General features: G+C 37.0%; 1 protein-coding gene across 1 annotated transcript in view; it reads right to left on the bottom strand.

Moving 5' to 3' along the window:
* The window catches only part of LOC134740769 (dynein axonemal heavy chain 7-like), a 34,368-nt gene that overhangs the window by 16,331 nt on the left and 1,564 nt on the right, over positions 1-16,473 (bottom strand). The window contains exons 5-33 of the mRNA XM_063673369.1: positions 16,191-16,354; positions 15,958-16,111; positions 15,720-15,869; positions 14,526-14,717; positions 14,313-14,441; positions 13,855-14,102; positions 13,332-13,553; positions 12,676-12,757; positions 12,468-12,592; positions 12,199-12,376; positions 11,423-11,544; positions 10,657-10,941; positions 10,387-10,509; positions 10,116-10,269; positions 9,182-9,408; positions 8,846-8,990; positions 8,530-8,658; positions 8,043-8,205; positions 7,504-7,619; positions 5,552-5,711; positions 5,337-5,473; positions 4,979-5,209; positions 4,740-4,905; positions 2,926-3,071; positions 2,716-2,841; positions 1,561-1,683; positions 1,313-1,473; positions 777-948; positions 199-381 (exon numbers count right to left, since the gene is read on the bottom strand). Of these exons, the coding sequence (XP_063529439.1) occupies positions 199-381; positions 777-948; positions 1,313-1,473; positions 1,561-1,683; positions 2,716-2,841; positions 2,926-3,071; positions 4,740-4,905; positions 4,979-5,209; positions 5,337-5,473; positions 5,552-5,711; positions 7,504-7,619; positions 8,043-8,205; positions 8,530-8,658; positions 8,846-8,990; positions 9,182-9,408; positions 10,116-10,269; positions 10,387-10,509; positions 10,657-10,941; positions 11,423-11,544; positions 12,199-12,376; positions 12,468-12,592; positions 12,676-12,757; positions 13,332-13,553; positions 13,855-14,102; positions 14,313-14,441; positions 14,526-14,717; positions 15,720-15,869; positions 15,958-16,111; positions 16,191-16,354 (4,713 nt within the window). The remainder of the gene's footprint in view (positions 1-198; positions 382-776; positions 949-1,312; positions 1,474-1,560; positions 1,684-2,715; positions 2,842-2,925; positions 3,072-4,739; positions 4,906-4,978; positions 5,210-5,336; positions 5,474-5,551; positions 5,712-7,503; positions 7,620-8,042; positions 8,206-8,529; positions 8,659-8,845; positions 8,991-9,181; positions 9,409-10,115; positions 10,270-10,386; positions 10,510-10,656; positions 10,942-11,422; positions 11,545-12,198; positions 12,377-12,467; positions 12,593-12,675; positions 12,758-13,331; positions 13,554-13,854; positions 14,103-14,312; positions 14,442-14,525; positions 14,718-15,719; positions 15,870-15,957; positions 16,112-16,190; positions 16,355-16,473) is intronic.

Raw genomic sequence — 16,473 nt, 5'->3', positions numbered from 1 at the left:
AAGAAGAAGCTGGAAAATACTCCACCGACAAGAGAATGCTCTCTACTAATGGTTGGCACCATCGCTACTCGAAAAAAATATTTTTTTTTCATTCATTTAATCTTGTTTAAGGCAGTAGTGCATTTCTTTCAACAAGACGACAACTAAGAAAAAAAAGACAGAATTTTCTGAACGGGAAATCCTTATATTTAAAAATACCTTAGTTTGCCCTGATAACTCAACTAGCCACAGTAAAGGCGGCATGAAGCGTTTGAATAGCGTCCTAATGAGATTGCGATTGACGCTGTGCAGGGCGGGCGGCAGGGTGTTCAGCCACGACTCCAGCAGGCAATGCCACCCCAGGCCTTTGGGCTCTAAGTAAATCATACCGCAACGTGAAACCTAATAACAAAAAGATTTTGGGGCATATTTCGGCAATAAGTACTTCTTTGTATAGTCTTGAGCAACTGAACAGATTTTAATGGTTTTTTGTAACCGTATTGTTGTAGACTAATATATATTTCCCCCGGCATTCAGCCTAAATTTATAAACACACCTATGTACTATTTATATGTTTAAACTTGAGTAAACATATTTTTTTATAAATTGCGATAGTGCCTTAGCTTTAGCTTATTTTATACAAATGTGTATAACATAGCTGCACAACACGTAAACATCGGAATAATAATTGTCATATAACTCAAAAACTTTTGACTTCTTTTCCAGTGTTCGCAATTACGTATAAAACTGCCGTCTACTTTTTATAATCAACAAGGTAGGTATCCAATTATAAGTACCGTAGCCGGTGATGCAGCTTCAAGATCCATAGGTTCAAATATCAGGTTGGTAGTAGGCGCGAGCTGAATGATCTCGCCACTCATGAGACATAGCTTTTTATTGTCGTCCAGAACGGTGTTTAAGTTCTCGATCCAGATGGCATCCACCGGACCGTCAAATATTAACCACTTTCTACAAAAAAAATGGGGTACATTACAAAATAGTTGGTAGTACGTACTTACGTAGTACGTCACTGGCACTATCGAGTCAAATAAACTACTCTTTATGAAACTTCAAAACGATCTTACGGGTTAGTAAAGTACATAAGTACGTATTGTGCAACAAAAAGCGAGATGAAAGCGAAAGATACGACTTTATGATAAAACCGTTTAATCTATCTATAGTATTACTAGTGGATTTGTGAGAAGCTTACAAAATTTCACGAGAATCGGTTTAGAAACGCAACCTGTATTACGAAACATCCGGTATTACGAAATCATTTTTGCCCAAGCTGAAACGGAGACCTTCGCTAGCGCTCGGTCAAAAAAACCTTTACCTGTTGTCGTTAGGAGAAACTGCGAATGCTCTGTAACTGACCGCAAGAATACCGTCAGACCACTCGTGCGAAACAGGGTCGAACTGGCCATACAACTGGCCCATTGTAATCGATTTCGGATTTATTACTGTCCACTCTACTGGATTTTCGCCCATTAGTCCCTAAAAATACCAGACATATTTAAAAGAGATCTACAAGAAATAAAATCAATGAGTTAATAAATTCGCTGATATTGGTTTGATACGTACTTTTTCATGCACACATGCTAGAGCTGCACCAAGGGCGTGGTAACTTGTCGTTTTTCCAGAAATAGGGAACCCGACCAACATAAGGCCGTGCCTTACGAGTATCATTTCATATAGCTGAAGAACCTGAATAAAATTAGTAGAATTGATTGTTTTGATAATATCCGGATTTATAGTAACAAGTTCATTTTCAAGGTCTATTAACACATTGCTTATTATTAGGTAAATTATTTTTGTATATGACTGTTTGTTGCCTAAATTAATTATAATAAAAATAAAATAAATAAAATAATTTAAAATACAAAACAAAACTATTGTATTTGTAATTAATATTAATGTAAGAAAGAAGGGGAAGCTTCATACTAAATAAATAAATACTTATTCATTAAAAGAAGTCTACACCTATAACTCCTTTACACTTGTAATCACTCACTTGAAAATGTATAATGAAAAAAACCGGCCAAGTGCGAGTCGGATTCGCCCACCGAGGGTTCCGTACTTTTTAGTATTTGTTATTATAGCGGCAACAGAAATACATTCATCTGTGAAAATTTTAACTGTCTAGCTTTCACAATAGAGAGTACAGTTGTAAAGGTTAGCGAGGCTTCTATTTTATTTTTTTATTTTACTTTATTAGGTACACTACACAGATATCGTACAATATCATGAGAAACATACAATTGCACATTATGGCTTAGAACTAGCACGAGATCCAAAACAATGTACACAGCATGTTTTACAATTCAGCAAGTATAAAATACCTGTGACAGAAGACCCCGTATAATATGTCTGCAAAAAGCGCGCGGTTGTTTTATGCGATAAACGCAGTGTTAAACGCAAAGCGTTTACTGCACAACCGAGAAAATACGATGGCAAACAATTATGCACTACATCTGTACATTGTTTAACGCGGTAAACGCAGCGTTTATCGCATAAAACAACCGCGCGCTAAATGCATAAAATTATATGTAAAGAGTGGTAATTAATAATTAGTATCTACCTACCTAATAACTACATATATGCTTTTAAGAATGGCCGTCAGACATGCAAGTCGTCGTATATGTTAAAAAATTCGCTATGGGCATGGTATGAAATGTATCTCACATTTCAATCTTTTTCTTTAATGATAATAAGTGTGAGACAAATCTCTTTACGTACCTTTTCAACGAAGAAATCATTAGCCTGTAAATTAAGAGGAACGCAAACTTCCTTTAGGCAGGCAACTAAGTGTGGCAAATCAGCTAAGGGTAAAGGTAATCCAGGGAACAGATCACCAATGATGCCCTGTAAATCATTTAAGGAATTTTATCTAAATAATATATAAAGGTACTATCAACATACGTCAGAAAGAAATCAAAAGTAACGAACCATGAACAACGGCACATCGTGTTCCAGAAACTTGGGAAGGTTAACGTCTTTGATGGAACGCAGCAGTATGACGTCCTCCACCTCATCGGGGTAGCGCAGTTTCAGTGCGCCCGCCGCACGCAGCACTGACTTCACGGCACGCATGCCTACATAGACCAAAACAAATATAATTATAAATTCACACGCATTATCATCGATTTAGAAAAATATCCTTTAACCTAACCTAACCTATCCAATGATTGACATAGATAAGCAGTAGTCAACAACAATCATTTTTGTAACAAAGACACCGCTGCCGGGCTAGCACATGATTGGCGCGAGAGTATGTCGCGACATACGAGGGTTGATCCGTATGCACCACCCCTAACCCTCTTACAATGAAACTACATTCAAGATTTATTTTTTATTTTTCTACATAGTCTCTCTCAACACTAATACACTTATTCCATCCGTGCTCCAGCATTTCAATAGCCTCCTGAAAAAAAAATGTCCGACCTCTGAAAACCACTCCTTCACAACAGATATCACCTCTTGATTGTCCAAAAAAAATTTTCCACGTAAAAATTTCTTTAATTTTGAGAATAGCCTGTAGTCGCTGGGGGCCAAGTCAGGCGAATACGGTGGGTGCTCCACCGATTCGAAGCCTGCTTGCTATATGGCAGCCTTAGCGACACAGGACGTATGGACGGTAGCATTGTCTTGGTGGAAGAGTACGCCACTTGTCAACTTGCCCCGGCGTTTCTCTTTAATAGCCTCTCGCAATTTTAGAATTAAGTTTGCATAATAGGCCCCTGTAATAGTCTCTACCTTTTTCAAATAGTCAGCCAGGATTATTCCTTGAGCATCCCAGAATACAGACAACATAACCTTTCCTGCAGACGATGCCACTTTAAATTTACGTGGTGGCGGAGAACCACTGTGTTTCCACTGCTTACTTTGAATTTAGGTTTCGGGATCATAGTGATGTACCCAAGACTCGTCCATGATTACGTATCTATGGAGAAAATTATCTTTATTAGCTTGGTACATATCCAACAGACGCTGGCAAATCAATACTCTATGTCTTTTCTGATCAATGGTCAACACTCGTGGCACCCATCTTGCACTGATCTTGTTCATACCGAATTCTTTAGTAAGTATCTGTTGCACTACATGATACAAGTATGACAAGCCAGTCTCTTCAACAATTTGCCTGATACGTATTCGCCGGTTTTGTAACACCATATCGTGAAATTTATTAATGTTTTCGTCTGGAGTGACCGTTACAGGTGGTCCACCGCCATGTTGGTTTTCACAACTTGATCTTCCGCACTTAAACTCTCGACACCAACGTTTCACTATGTAATAGGATACTGCACACTCCCATACAGTTGCCACAATATCTTGATGGATTTGAGTTGGTGTAAAATGTATTTTTTGTAGATATTTTATTACAAAAATTTTCATACAAAAAAACCACGACTCAACAATTACAGTAAGCTGTAGCTCAATAATAGTTCGACATTTAAAAATGTTTTTTTTTTTTTTATAACCTCTAAATGTCTATAAACCTACAGCAAAAAGGTTTTAATAACCAAGTGACAGCAAAGAGGTCAGGGGTGGTGCATACGGATCAACCCTCGTAGACTACCCGTCTTTTACTAACTTTATCGATTACTTTATGAATTAAAGGGGGACGGGTAGTCTATGTCGCGGCGAGATACTCTCGCGCCAATCATGTGCTAGCCCGGCTGCTGCCTTAAAATAAGGTGCCAACCAGTGGATGAGGTGCCAATAAGTTTACAGTGATTGTTTAGTTACCAAAACTTGCTTACCGTAATCGTAATGACTTTGAGAAGACAACTGTTCCGAGCACAAACGGTACGTTGCTACAATCTTGACAGCGAGAGGTTTTGCGTTCAAATACCCAAACGCATACAGCTCAATTTCAGAAATCAATACATAATCAGGTACCATCATAGCCACAGAACGGAACAAGGCCTGTAAATATTTTAATATGTAGTTTTTTTTGGTATATTAACAATTCATTGCTTAATATAGAAAAACTGTTAACCTTTAAGTTGTCAGGCAGCTCCGATCGTCCAGCGTAACCAGGGTTCATGGTGATGAACACTGCGCAAGTCTTATCGAGTTGTACGAGAGTGCCTTCAAATACCATCTCCGTGGCGCCCGAGTTGATGCCTCGCTGGATAGACATGATCTGCTGCGCCACCACGGATAGCACTTCCAGGTCTATTCGGTTAAACTCGTCGAAACATGACCAGGCACCGCAAGATGCTAAACCCTGTAATCATATTATTATACTGCAAAGTAATATCATCAACAAACACAAGTTAAATGCTTTATATATTGACAACGATCAGCATCAAAACACCACTTATTGTATATCAAAATGAAGGCATGTATTTTACCTTAAAGAATTTTCCCAACGCAAGGTAATCCAAACCATCTGAGCAATTAAACACAACGCATTGTTTCGCGACCGCCTTTGCCAAGTCCTTCGTAGTTTCTGTCTTGCCAGTTCCAGCCGGACCCTCTGGTGCACCACCTGCAGTAACAATTCAAGTGATGGCAGCTAGGTGTCATCCAACTAAAGTATGATAATAACTCAGCTACAACACTATACCTAAATTCAAATGTAGAGCGCCGAAGAGAGTTCTAAAGCACCTGTCGGTAAGCGGTGTGACGACCAAGCGGCCCGCATTTCCGAGATACTCGTAGCCGTACATCAACTGAGAGTTGATCATGCGAGTAGCAATTTGCCAACTTAGATCTTCTTCTTGTTCCTATAAATAATAATAACAATCGGAGTTTTTAACGTTTTAACGTTTTTTAACGTTTTAATTAGTTTTTACTCGTCGACTGTAATGGATAAATTAAGATTTCGTATACCAAACTGTAATTGGGTGACTTTTCAGGTATGGGCTCCAAACTCAACCATAATATTCATTTCGAAACGGTTTAGTCAACTATAATGAATTTGACCAATCACGTGGCGCCGCGGTCCAGTGGAAAAGACACCAACGCGCGACTTTTTCATGAGTAATACCTATTCATATATTATGCACGCATTAATGTCTTTTGTACTACTGAGATACTTACCTAATTTTCTTTCATAATTTAAGTTTTAAAGTAGAAAAAGTATTATTTAGATGACTCGTAGTAAAAGTATTATATACAATAGTGATATAATCAAGCTTTAAAATCTCCTACCTCTCTCTATAGGTATTATATCACGATTGTATAAAGTACTATTCTTAAGAGGCCGTAGTCGATTTTGGAGCAAAAATTTAAAATTGGTAGATTTAGTCGTTGAAATTATACACGTTTTGTTACGTAATATCTAAATAACAAGAATTGGTTTCTATTAGCACGTCTTCTCATCTTGCCTTTTAATAATGAGGTCGCGAGCGTGCGTCACCGGAAATATATGAAAAGAAGGGGCAGTTTTTAAAAATTCATCAAAAATCTATGGTGGTAAATTATACAAATTGATGTATAAGAATAGTTTCAGCAAATGTTGTAGATTGTTTAGGTATCAAAATAACGTTGAAATTAAGTCGATTTTCAGAGAAATTGTCATTTGTTTTGAAGTAATTCCTGGAGAAAATTGATTTCGTCTAACTTTCATTTACACTACTTCAGTCATAATAATAAAAATGTAGTCTGATTAACGTCAAGTACAGGTGTGTAATACAAAATTACCATGTTTAGCCGTTCAAACTTTACGAAATTTACAAATATGAGCGACAAAATCAGTGCTTTACGCGCGTTTACCTAAACGTCCATCAGAAAAGCAAACATTACTAATTTAGTGAGTCTGTTTTCAAAAAATTGATCTGATACGATTGATCTGATAAGAAGACGTGCTAATAGAAACCAGTACTTGTTATTTCAATTAGGTAACAAAAGGTGTACAATTTCACGGACTAAATCTATCAATTTTACATTTTTGCGACTAAAATCGACACCGGCCTCTTAAAGTTAAGTTATATATAGGTAGTTGAGCGTAGTGAAAGTTACGGTACGGCACGTAAGCGGTAAAAATAAGGGTGCAGTGCTTTCTTATCTTTAGTTAGTAGGTACTCGACATAAAAAGACGGTAGGTAGGTATGTAAAAAATTGGTATATTTTTTTAAAATATTCAATTAATGAAAATAACGGGCCAATTCGAGTTTTAGTTGTCTGATCTGATTCCGATACGATAGTGATCTGTCATGTCCAAAAGTGACATTTCTTCAACCAAAAACGTCACTTTTGGTACTGACAGATTACTATCGTATCGGAATCATCGCATTTTAACTAAAACTGAAATTGGCCCGAAAATGTCTGCGCGGCTAGGATGCGTGCGTCATACGGCTGCTACGCCGTAACCCGTCGACCCTCGACGCGCTATAATCTAAGGCTTGATTTCCTCCTACGCTGACATCGGTCGCTGACGTCGGTCGAGCGTACGAATGAACACAATGTTCTATGGGCCCGCGTTCTGACGTCCGCGGCAGATTTTTTTTCCGACGGTACGCTCGACCGACGTCAGCGACCGACTTCAGCGTAGGAGGAAATCAGGCCTAAACTTACCTCCCAGTAGTACCGTATTTGAGAAAGCCAGTTAAAATCGTTGTCATGATGCACTTTACATTCGATAAGCAGCATGAGCACATCACGAGCGTGCACATCCAGTACCACAAGGGCTCCTAAGAATACAATGTGTTATTAATTACTGATTAAATAAAGATTAGGATTTTATAGGTTCTAGTAATAAAGTTATTACTAGAACCTATACAATGTAATTTGTAGTTATACAAAGTATAAAATCCATATTTTTATTTGCTTGTTTTCTAATAATGACTAGAATTGAAGCAAATTGACCGGAAGTATACAGTAATATTGTATACACATTTTTTAAATAATTTTTCACTTAATTTCTGATCGTCGTGTAGTGGCACGTCCTAATTATATATAAGGTTATTCCTGTCTAAAGGGGCCCACTCACTATCAGTCCGCCGGACGATATCGGCCTGTCAGTTAGAACAAAAATTTGACAGTTCCGAACAACTGTCAGGCCGGTATCGTCCGGCGGACTGATAGTCAGTGGGCCCCTTAAGTGATGATCGTACCAAGAGTAATTCTGTTCTGCAGACTTAGCTCGCCGCGAACCAAATCTACTATTTTGGAGATTTGGAAGTTACACTTGTGCCAGTAATCCATCATAGCCGGTATACTGATGTGGATTGCATCTGTCACTTCTGAGGTCCAAAATGTCATTGCTACGCATTGCACCTTAAACATATGAACACTTTAAATAATGCTTCAATCACCTAAGAGATTACTCGACATTGACCGTGTCTGCAATGTTTTCAGCAGTGGTGTAACTAGCGCAAATATTTGTTACTGAGTTTTGGATGTTGACAAAAGACGACACAAATATTGGTAGATTGTTCTATCAGCAATGCATTGATTGTAAGTAAATGAATGTATTCTGGTTTAAAATATATAATATACAACACCCACATGATGCCAATCTAAATACACTTTTGATTTGTCGTTGCTTATTTTATATTTGTTTTCTGAATAATTTTTAGTCAAAGTGAGAAGAACACTTACAGCTTGGCCCGGCCATACGAGCACCCACTCCTGCCGCGCGCGCGCCAAGTAGTCATCGTAGGAGAGCGCCACCGCGTTATGTACAGACACTTTCATTGATTTCTCTAACTCCAGTAACCATTTTTCCACCTACATCGATATCACAGATCAATTCATTTACAGGAAATAAGTTCTATTAAGTATTTATTTAACCTCAATCATGCCAATTTCGATAAGCAGATGTAAGCAGATATTCTTAAACTACGGTTAATTTAATGTATCCATAGTCAATGTAATGTATAAACTACATAGGTACTTAAAATCTAGGATTACAAACCTGTCCTCTAGCAGCAACGGTATTGATCGTCATAACCAGTTCCACAATTTCTCCTTCAGAGGAGCGCATATGCGTCACAACCATATCACTAGTAAAAGACAATTTAGCGATTCCCTCGAAACATTTTTTCAGATGAGGTTGAACTCTGTTAAATAAAAACTGCTATTCAAGTCATTATTCTTGTAAAGTAATATTACAGAAGGCCGATTCTGCTTAAAAACATGTTAAGGTTTTCATCTTATTTTGATACATACCTTTACCTTGAGTCGTTACTAAATTATTGATACAGAACCGGCCCCCAGTTAAGAAATAAATAAAATAAATAATTGAAATTACCGCATAGGATCTTTCGTCTCTGATAGAATTTCCAGCAACTCGTCATTGGACAGGAAGAAGAAGCGCGGGAAGTACAACCGTTTTTTCTCTAGATACGCATTTAGGCCTTTCTGGACCAATTCAAGCAAGTTGTTTGATCTCTTTAGTCGGTCTACCATTTTTTCTATCGTGATTACATCCAGAACTCGAGGTTCCGTAAAGCAAGCCTTCATAATTTCTCGCCACATCTATGAAATCAAAAAACATGTTTGAAAACAGCAAAGCCTTAGTTGGTTTACTTATAATCTTATACCTTTAAACGAACAATTCCTGTATATGTATATATATATTTCGGGATCTCGGAAACGGCGCTAACGATTTCGATGAAATTTGCTATATTTGTTTTCGGGGCGAATAATCGATCTAGCTATGTCTTATCTCTGGGAAAACGCGCATTTTTGAGTTTTTAAATGTATTCCAAGCAAAGCTCCGTCTCCCAGATATTATATACAAATATCTAAGCGAAAGTCGCGTAGCTATGTCGCCGTTACTTGCGGAAATTCCTTACGAATGATTAAATTTTTCCGATTTGTGTCTGCTTCTAAACTTTGTCAAACCATATACTTACTAAACGTATGAAAGGTTGACGGAGTTTAACCACATACCTACGTAAATTTCTGAATGACTGGGTTTTATTATGTTTATTTCGAAGTTATGATTTCTACGGGTGCGTAAGAATCCAGAAAAACGAATTCTCTAAAACATAAAACTTTGCAATTTTTTCATCTTCGCAAATACATAATTAAATTTTTAATTATATAGAAATCGTTGGAGCTGCATTCCAGCACTGACTTGTCAGTCGTCACTTTTGTCACTGACATATCCGATCGATATCGTATCTAGAGCTAATTTTTGACGTATATTAAAGTTCGAATCAGGCCGTTTTGAATTTAACCTTATCAACAGCACTGAAGCGACGCCCTTCCTCAGGAATCTGTTGTTGAATATCAGGAGACGAAAATATTGGTTCCAAGTACATCCAAGTAGCCTGAACTTTTAACCATTCGTCTAAAATTTCTTGTAGCAGTACCAACTTGCCCTCCCAGTCGCTAAAATTTTATAATATTTAATTTATTAATATAAATGTATACTTTTAGCATCAAATATTACATTTTACAATTAAGAATGTAACGCTAACTTATTATCTGTGCAAATGATTTACTTACAGAATGATTTCTTCGAAAGGTTTTATGTATGGTGAGTTCTTCATAGTCTGTGTTTTAACAATATGGTCGTCCAGTAGCAATTGTATTTCGTCAACACCGGATAATATGTAAGTTCCGGATTCTCTGAAATTTATGTTTCTTCATTTTATATTTATCCAGAATCTGATACAGTGTACTCGTATTACTTAATTTATTGTGTACCTAGTTGCACTGTAGTGCCTAATTTGATTTTTTTAGACTACTAGAAGAGTTTAAAAATATTCCACTAACTTGTAAGGTAAGATTTCAAATCTAAGGTCTGCCCATTCCTTCATCATCTTGTCCAATGTCTTCTCCAAGTTGTTTTCTTTAGTTGCAGCTTCCGAAATACTTTCGAACTTCTCGATGAAGTCCGCTAAATTGAAGTCGATCACCTTCTGCAGTGTTAACTCCTCGTCCAGGATAATAGGAAACCCAACAATTGAGGATATCTTCTCCCAATGTCTGGGCTTAATGCCGGGGTTGCCCAGGGTTTGGACAATTGGCATGTTCGACTTGAATTCGTCTATTTTTTCTCTAAAAAATAGCGACATTACTTAGTCAATAACTGTTTCCTTCAAATTTAGAAATCCGGAAGTTAAAGCCCCGTAAAAGGTATAATAATTTATTAACCTTACGAACGCCAAGAACACCTAAAGGCGCCGTAACTAGTCGTGCCCACAGCGCCATTGACGACTATAAGAGCCATTTGCACCAACCACAAAAGAGACTGATTAACGTCAAGCAGCAGAGAACTATGAAACTTTCCATACAATAAAATTTTGCGAACGGTAAAACGGTGACAGACGGTTTGGTGCAACCGACCCTAAGTGTTATTGCGTACGCTGTCAAAGTAACCTTCACACTTTCATGTAAGGTGATGTTTTTGTTTATGACGTAAAGCATTCGAAGGGTTAAATAATGGCCCCGTAGATGGTATAATAGATAATTTACCTATTAAATAATGGCCACCAATCAAGAAAAGATGAACCTTACAAAACTAAACTTGTATACTCACCTAACGGCTACAGCAAGTCGATACGTATCAGGTACGTCTTGGAATTGTTTTTCTAGCTTGAACACGTTCTTGTAATAATATCCTACGTCAGCTTCGATGTCTTCTGGATCAAAACTCCCAACCTAGAACAGAACACTCAAATAATACCAAATATTATTTAAAAAAAACTTACCCCTTTAGTGGGTAATGGCAAGATATTTGCCGTCAGACAACTCAGACGTTTAATTTTTTTGTCAATGAACGCATTTGTTTGCATTGGAGAATCTATGCAAACTCGTACTAATTTACGAAAAAAAGGAGACCTGATAAAAGTTATTCCATCTCTTGTAAAATGTTAATTCTTAGGCAAGATTAGAGTTCTGCCGTTCCCGGTAACATTCTCCATTTTGTATGGGGAAATTTCTCGCTCGATAACATTCCCCATGCAAAATGGGGAATGGAACGGCACAACTCTAGGCAAGATTTTAGATATTTTGATATTGTTTACATTTGTACAAAAATATCTATGAATAAAATTGGTTACGCTTGATTTTGTTGATAATAATCATAATTATCTTATTTCAAACGTCAAATTAATGTAACAGCATTAATTTGACGTTTGAAGTATGAGAATTATAATTATTATGAATGAGGGCCGTAAAGCTTTATGAACAGGGGGTTAGTCTACAGCTATAGCATTAGGAACCTACAATAAGATAATAACAAATCAAACTATATTGAATAACTGAAATATGCTTTTAAAATTTTGTTGAAGACTGGAAACTAAATTTGGATACCTGTGAATTCACCCAGCTGCGATGTTTTTCGATAAATTCGTGACCAGCATCAAATAACTTTTTAAATGGTACAAGTTTGTCATATATAATTTTTCTCTTTGGATACTGTGACAATTCATACCCAAATGAAGCTTCTTCTTCGTTAAATTGATCTATTTTCGTCAACGCTAATGACAACCTGATATAGAAAAATTCAAAAAACATTCAATGTCACGTAAGAAACAAATTAGTTAATAATTTACCAATATACTAAGTAAAAAAAATCTTACTTATCATCGAGAGTTTTCGCTTTTGCAACATATGTTGGCAACTCATTGATTTCTCCCCAATACTGCACCTCATCACATTGCAGTTCGTAAATATCCAAATCATCTATAAACTTCACGATTCGAACCTAAAGCAATATTTTTTACATATAGCACTGTTGGCGAATGTTGAATTGAAAGTACAATGTAGGTAGGTAAGTAAGAAACTTACCTTTAGAAGCTCCTGGTACTCTACCATTTTTTGCTCACATATTACCTTAGATTCTTCAATAATGCCTGGCAGGCGCGTGTACCTAAAACCATAAATATTTTGAAGCATAGTTGATTTCATATACCATGGCCCGATTCCACTTGAGACCGTCATTAGTCTCGAACAAGGGTTAGTAATAGCAAAAGATACCCGGCAAAACCTGTTTCGGCGTGGTGCTTTATTATGTAACTTTTCAGTTTTGGTCCTTTTGACATCTGACTACTCTTGTGAATACACGCTACCTATAATTATGTTTCGGTCCTCGGAAAATTCCACGGTTAAACCGTCCACTGGCGACGTTTATATCCTATAGTATCAAGTATCAATATCTCTTAGCCCGACTTTATTTCACTGACGGTAATACCACCAGTCCGCCACGTGCCAATTTGAAGTATTGATTTCGTAAAGAAATTGCTAAATAATAGGTAAACAATATAAATATTATGGTCCTCTTTTTGTGCAGTCTCAAGTGGAATCGGCCCATAGATGAAATTAATGATATTACTCGTATATAACGGTATATCTTGGCCAATAACTCTATTAAAAGTTCAATTTGCTTATAACCCACTACCATGCGCATATTTTATATACGACTATAATATATGTATGTTATTTACCAGTGAAATGCTTGGCTATTAGCTTTTATCTCATTCGCCGTGAAAGTAGTATACTCGCCCAGAAACAAAATATATCGCATGACATTGCGCAGTCTGTCTTCCATCTGGTCCACCAGAACGTCTTCGGCTTTCCCGTAGTATTCTATGAGTTCCATCAGGGCGGCTGTGTCTGGCGGTGGGCGCAACAGGGTAGCCGAAATATTTGAATAATCGTCGTGTATCCTGCCACCACATACTTATTTATAAACTTAAGAAATGTTTTTTTTATTATAAATTTTGGGTGTCGTGAATGTACAAATGATGATGATGATGATCCTTCCGGCCGATTTCGGCGATGGCGACCACTTCGTCTCCTAGTTAGTTCGGCGCTCGTGCGCCCGAAGATGGCTGACATAGCCGATCTTCGATGTGAACTCCCGCGCACATTACAAAACAAGGGTACAAAATACATTGTGTAAACCATCTATCAAACATAAACAAGCTAAACAACGATCACATTTTTTAAGGTTTGAAATTAACTTACGACTTTATCTCTCTACGAAAGTCATCCGTCATTCTTTTCAATAACACATTGGCCATATTCAAGGCGGCTTGGCGCAACATGCCAATCAGATCTGTCCTTTGCATTCTGAACATTCCAATAACAATAGTTCCTTCTAGTTTTAGCGTCATGTCTCGCGCTAACTCCACGTACTTGACCGATTCGTCGCAAAACTGCTCGAATGTTTTTTCAGGCACTGACTTTAGAAAGGATTCAACTTTCATCCGGGACTAAAATAAAACATTACAAACAAGCTTTACTTTCTAGCAAGTTATAAAACATTCATTACAAAATTAAAGAGCACCCAATTTTCGTAATGTGGAAATTAACCAAAAAAACCTGTCTGGCTTCGGTTTCAATACAGTTCTAATGCAATTTTACTATGTGTGCCTTAAACTCTAGCTAATTTGCTATATAATTGACAATGACAAAGTACTCACCTCCCCATTTAACAAGCAGACATAAGGGTCAAAATCTTTGGTTCGCGATTCGGGCCCAAGTCTCTGTTCACTAATTAAATCATGTATATTTTGTCTGTATTTTTCCACAAGTTCCCGATCTATTTTTGGCTAAAAAAAGGAAATTTATTAAATATCGCACATATTTAAGTATATTAAATCATGTTGTGTTTAGATCGTAAGTCTATATAGTACCTGAAGCGTTGATCTACTATGAGAAACATAGTCGTAGTACAGTATAGTCTCCAAACGTGGATATTGTCGACAGGCGTCGATGAGAAAGTCGTATATAATAGACAACCGATCAATAAACTCATCAAACGGGGGCTCAAACTCAATGCCATCATCTTGAAACACCGCGTTTATAACGAATCCTTGATTATCGCCCTGTAAATGGAAATGTATGAAAATTACTGCCGCATATTATAACTCTGTCGGGCTGTCTGTTACCTCTTCAAGTCTTCACGCTTACACCACTGAACTGCCGGCCTAGCCAAGGTGACAATCGCTATCGCTACCTACGACAACGAAATGCTTTGTGTCTCTATCACTATTCCATATTATTAGTGCGACAGTGACAGTTGCATTTCGATCGCTACGAAGCGTAAGCGATAGGCATGTTGGCATCGTGACCAGATTTAGATGAAATTTGGTATGGAGATAGTTTGAGGCTCGAGAAAGGAACAAGGGTAGTTTTTATCAATCATAATTATCATTCCAGGCTGACAAAGTCGCGGGCAGAAAACAGATCAAAATAAAAAAAGATAAGAATATAAAATGTACATGAACTTTCATAAGAAGTCTTAAATATAAGATTTGGGTAATTTTAACAAGACAATTATTATGGCCCTATAAGATTATACCTAACTATTCATTAATATTGAAAACAAAAACCGGACAAGTGCTAGTCGAACTCTCCCACCGAGGGTTCAGTACAAATGTATAGTTTTCAGATTTCTCTCTGTACTTATAGTATATAAGACGATATAACTTGCCACATAGTTCTAGGTCTACGGAATGTACCTTATAATTTTGATTCCCTTGAGAGTGTCGAAATAAACGTTTCTTGCGGCATAAACGGCCGTATCTTTTTTTACGTTCTTAGATAAAAAAATTACAACTTCAAGGGACTGTAAATCTGTATAGGTATATGTATAGTTTATATTGCAACTCTATTCCTCCACGCGTTCCCGAAATAAAAGGTCTTGACAGTCTGATGGACGGCCAAATAGACGGGCAACAAAGTAATCCTATAACGGTTCCGTTTTTCCTTTTGAGGTACGGAACCCTAACGACGAACTCTACACATACTCGTATATCGAATAGATAGGTACTTATGTAGTTACTAGACATTGAAACTAAGTGGAAATGGAAATATGTGTCAAATACCGTCACATCCATGATGTATTCTGTAAAGTCTTTCATAGATTTCAAACACAGAGTTTGTAAATTATAGGTCATCATGCAAGCCAGGCAATTGTAGTAATGCTTTATTTTACGCGCATACTTTGTATCTGGAATCTGTTTCTTTTTGATGCCCTGTAAAAAATCAAACACATACCTATTATGTGTACATATATCAGACATACTGAGTACCTACATATATTTTATTATAGCTTTGTCATACTTGAAGAAAAACGGCTTGCAACGTCGGAATCCATTGAAGCGTAAGTACATTACAAGCTGCTTCAATATGTCTCTTGCAGACGAAACAAAAGTCTTGTAATTCGTAAGCTTCATGTATTTGTGTTATGTCCTTCATACTTATCAAACGGAGATTGCTAAAACAAGATTCATGCTCGTAATCATCATCAAACCATTAATAAATGAAGTGCAAGTAGAAATATGAGTCGAAGTTACTTGAATTGTTTCCACCAAATTTGCAAGACTTGAGCAATGCAAGGGTTTACGCTGTAGAGGTCCTTTAGAAGAGTCGCCTTGGAAACGCCGTACCGGCTTCTTAACGAACCGTCTTTAAAAACCTCTTCATTTTTAAACGCTCCTTCGGTTCCCGTATCTTCTTTCTATGATAAATTTATAAAACAATTGTATTAGTGATCATCCAATGTTCTTGTGATACTTATAAGAATATTTCTAATAAATGTGGATATTATTAATTTTATGATCATGAAAAATTATCTTT

This window comes from Cydia strobilella, chromosome 4, assembly GCF_947568885.1.
Source record: "Cydia strobilella chromosome 4, ilCydStro3.1, whole genome shotgun sequence".
Taxonomy (NCBI): Eukaryota; Metazoa; Arthropoda; class Insecta; order Lepidoptera; family Tortricidae; genus Cydia; species Cydia strobilella.
Note: the sequence above shows the minus strand (reverse complement) of the source record. Positions and strands in the feature narration are given on the sequence as shown.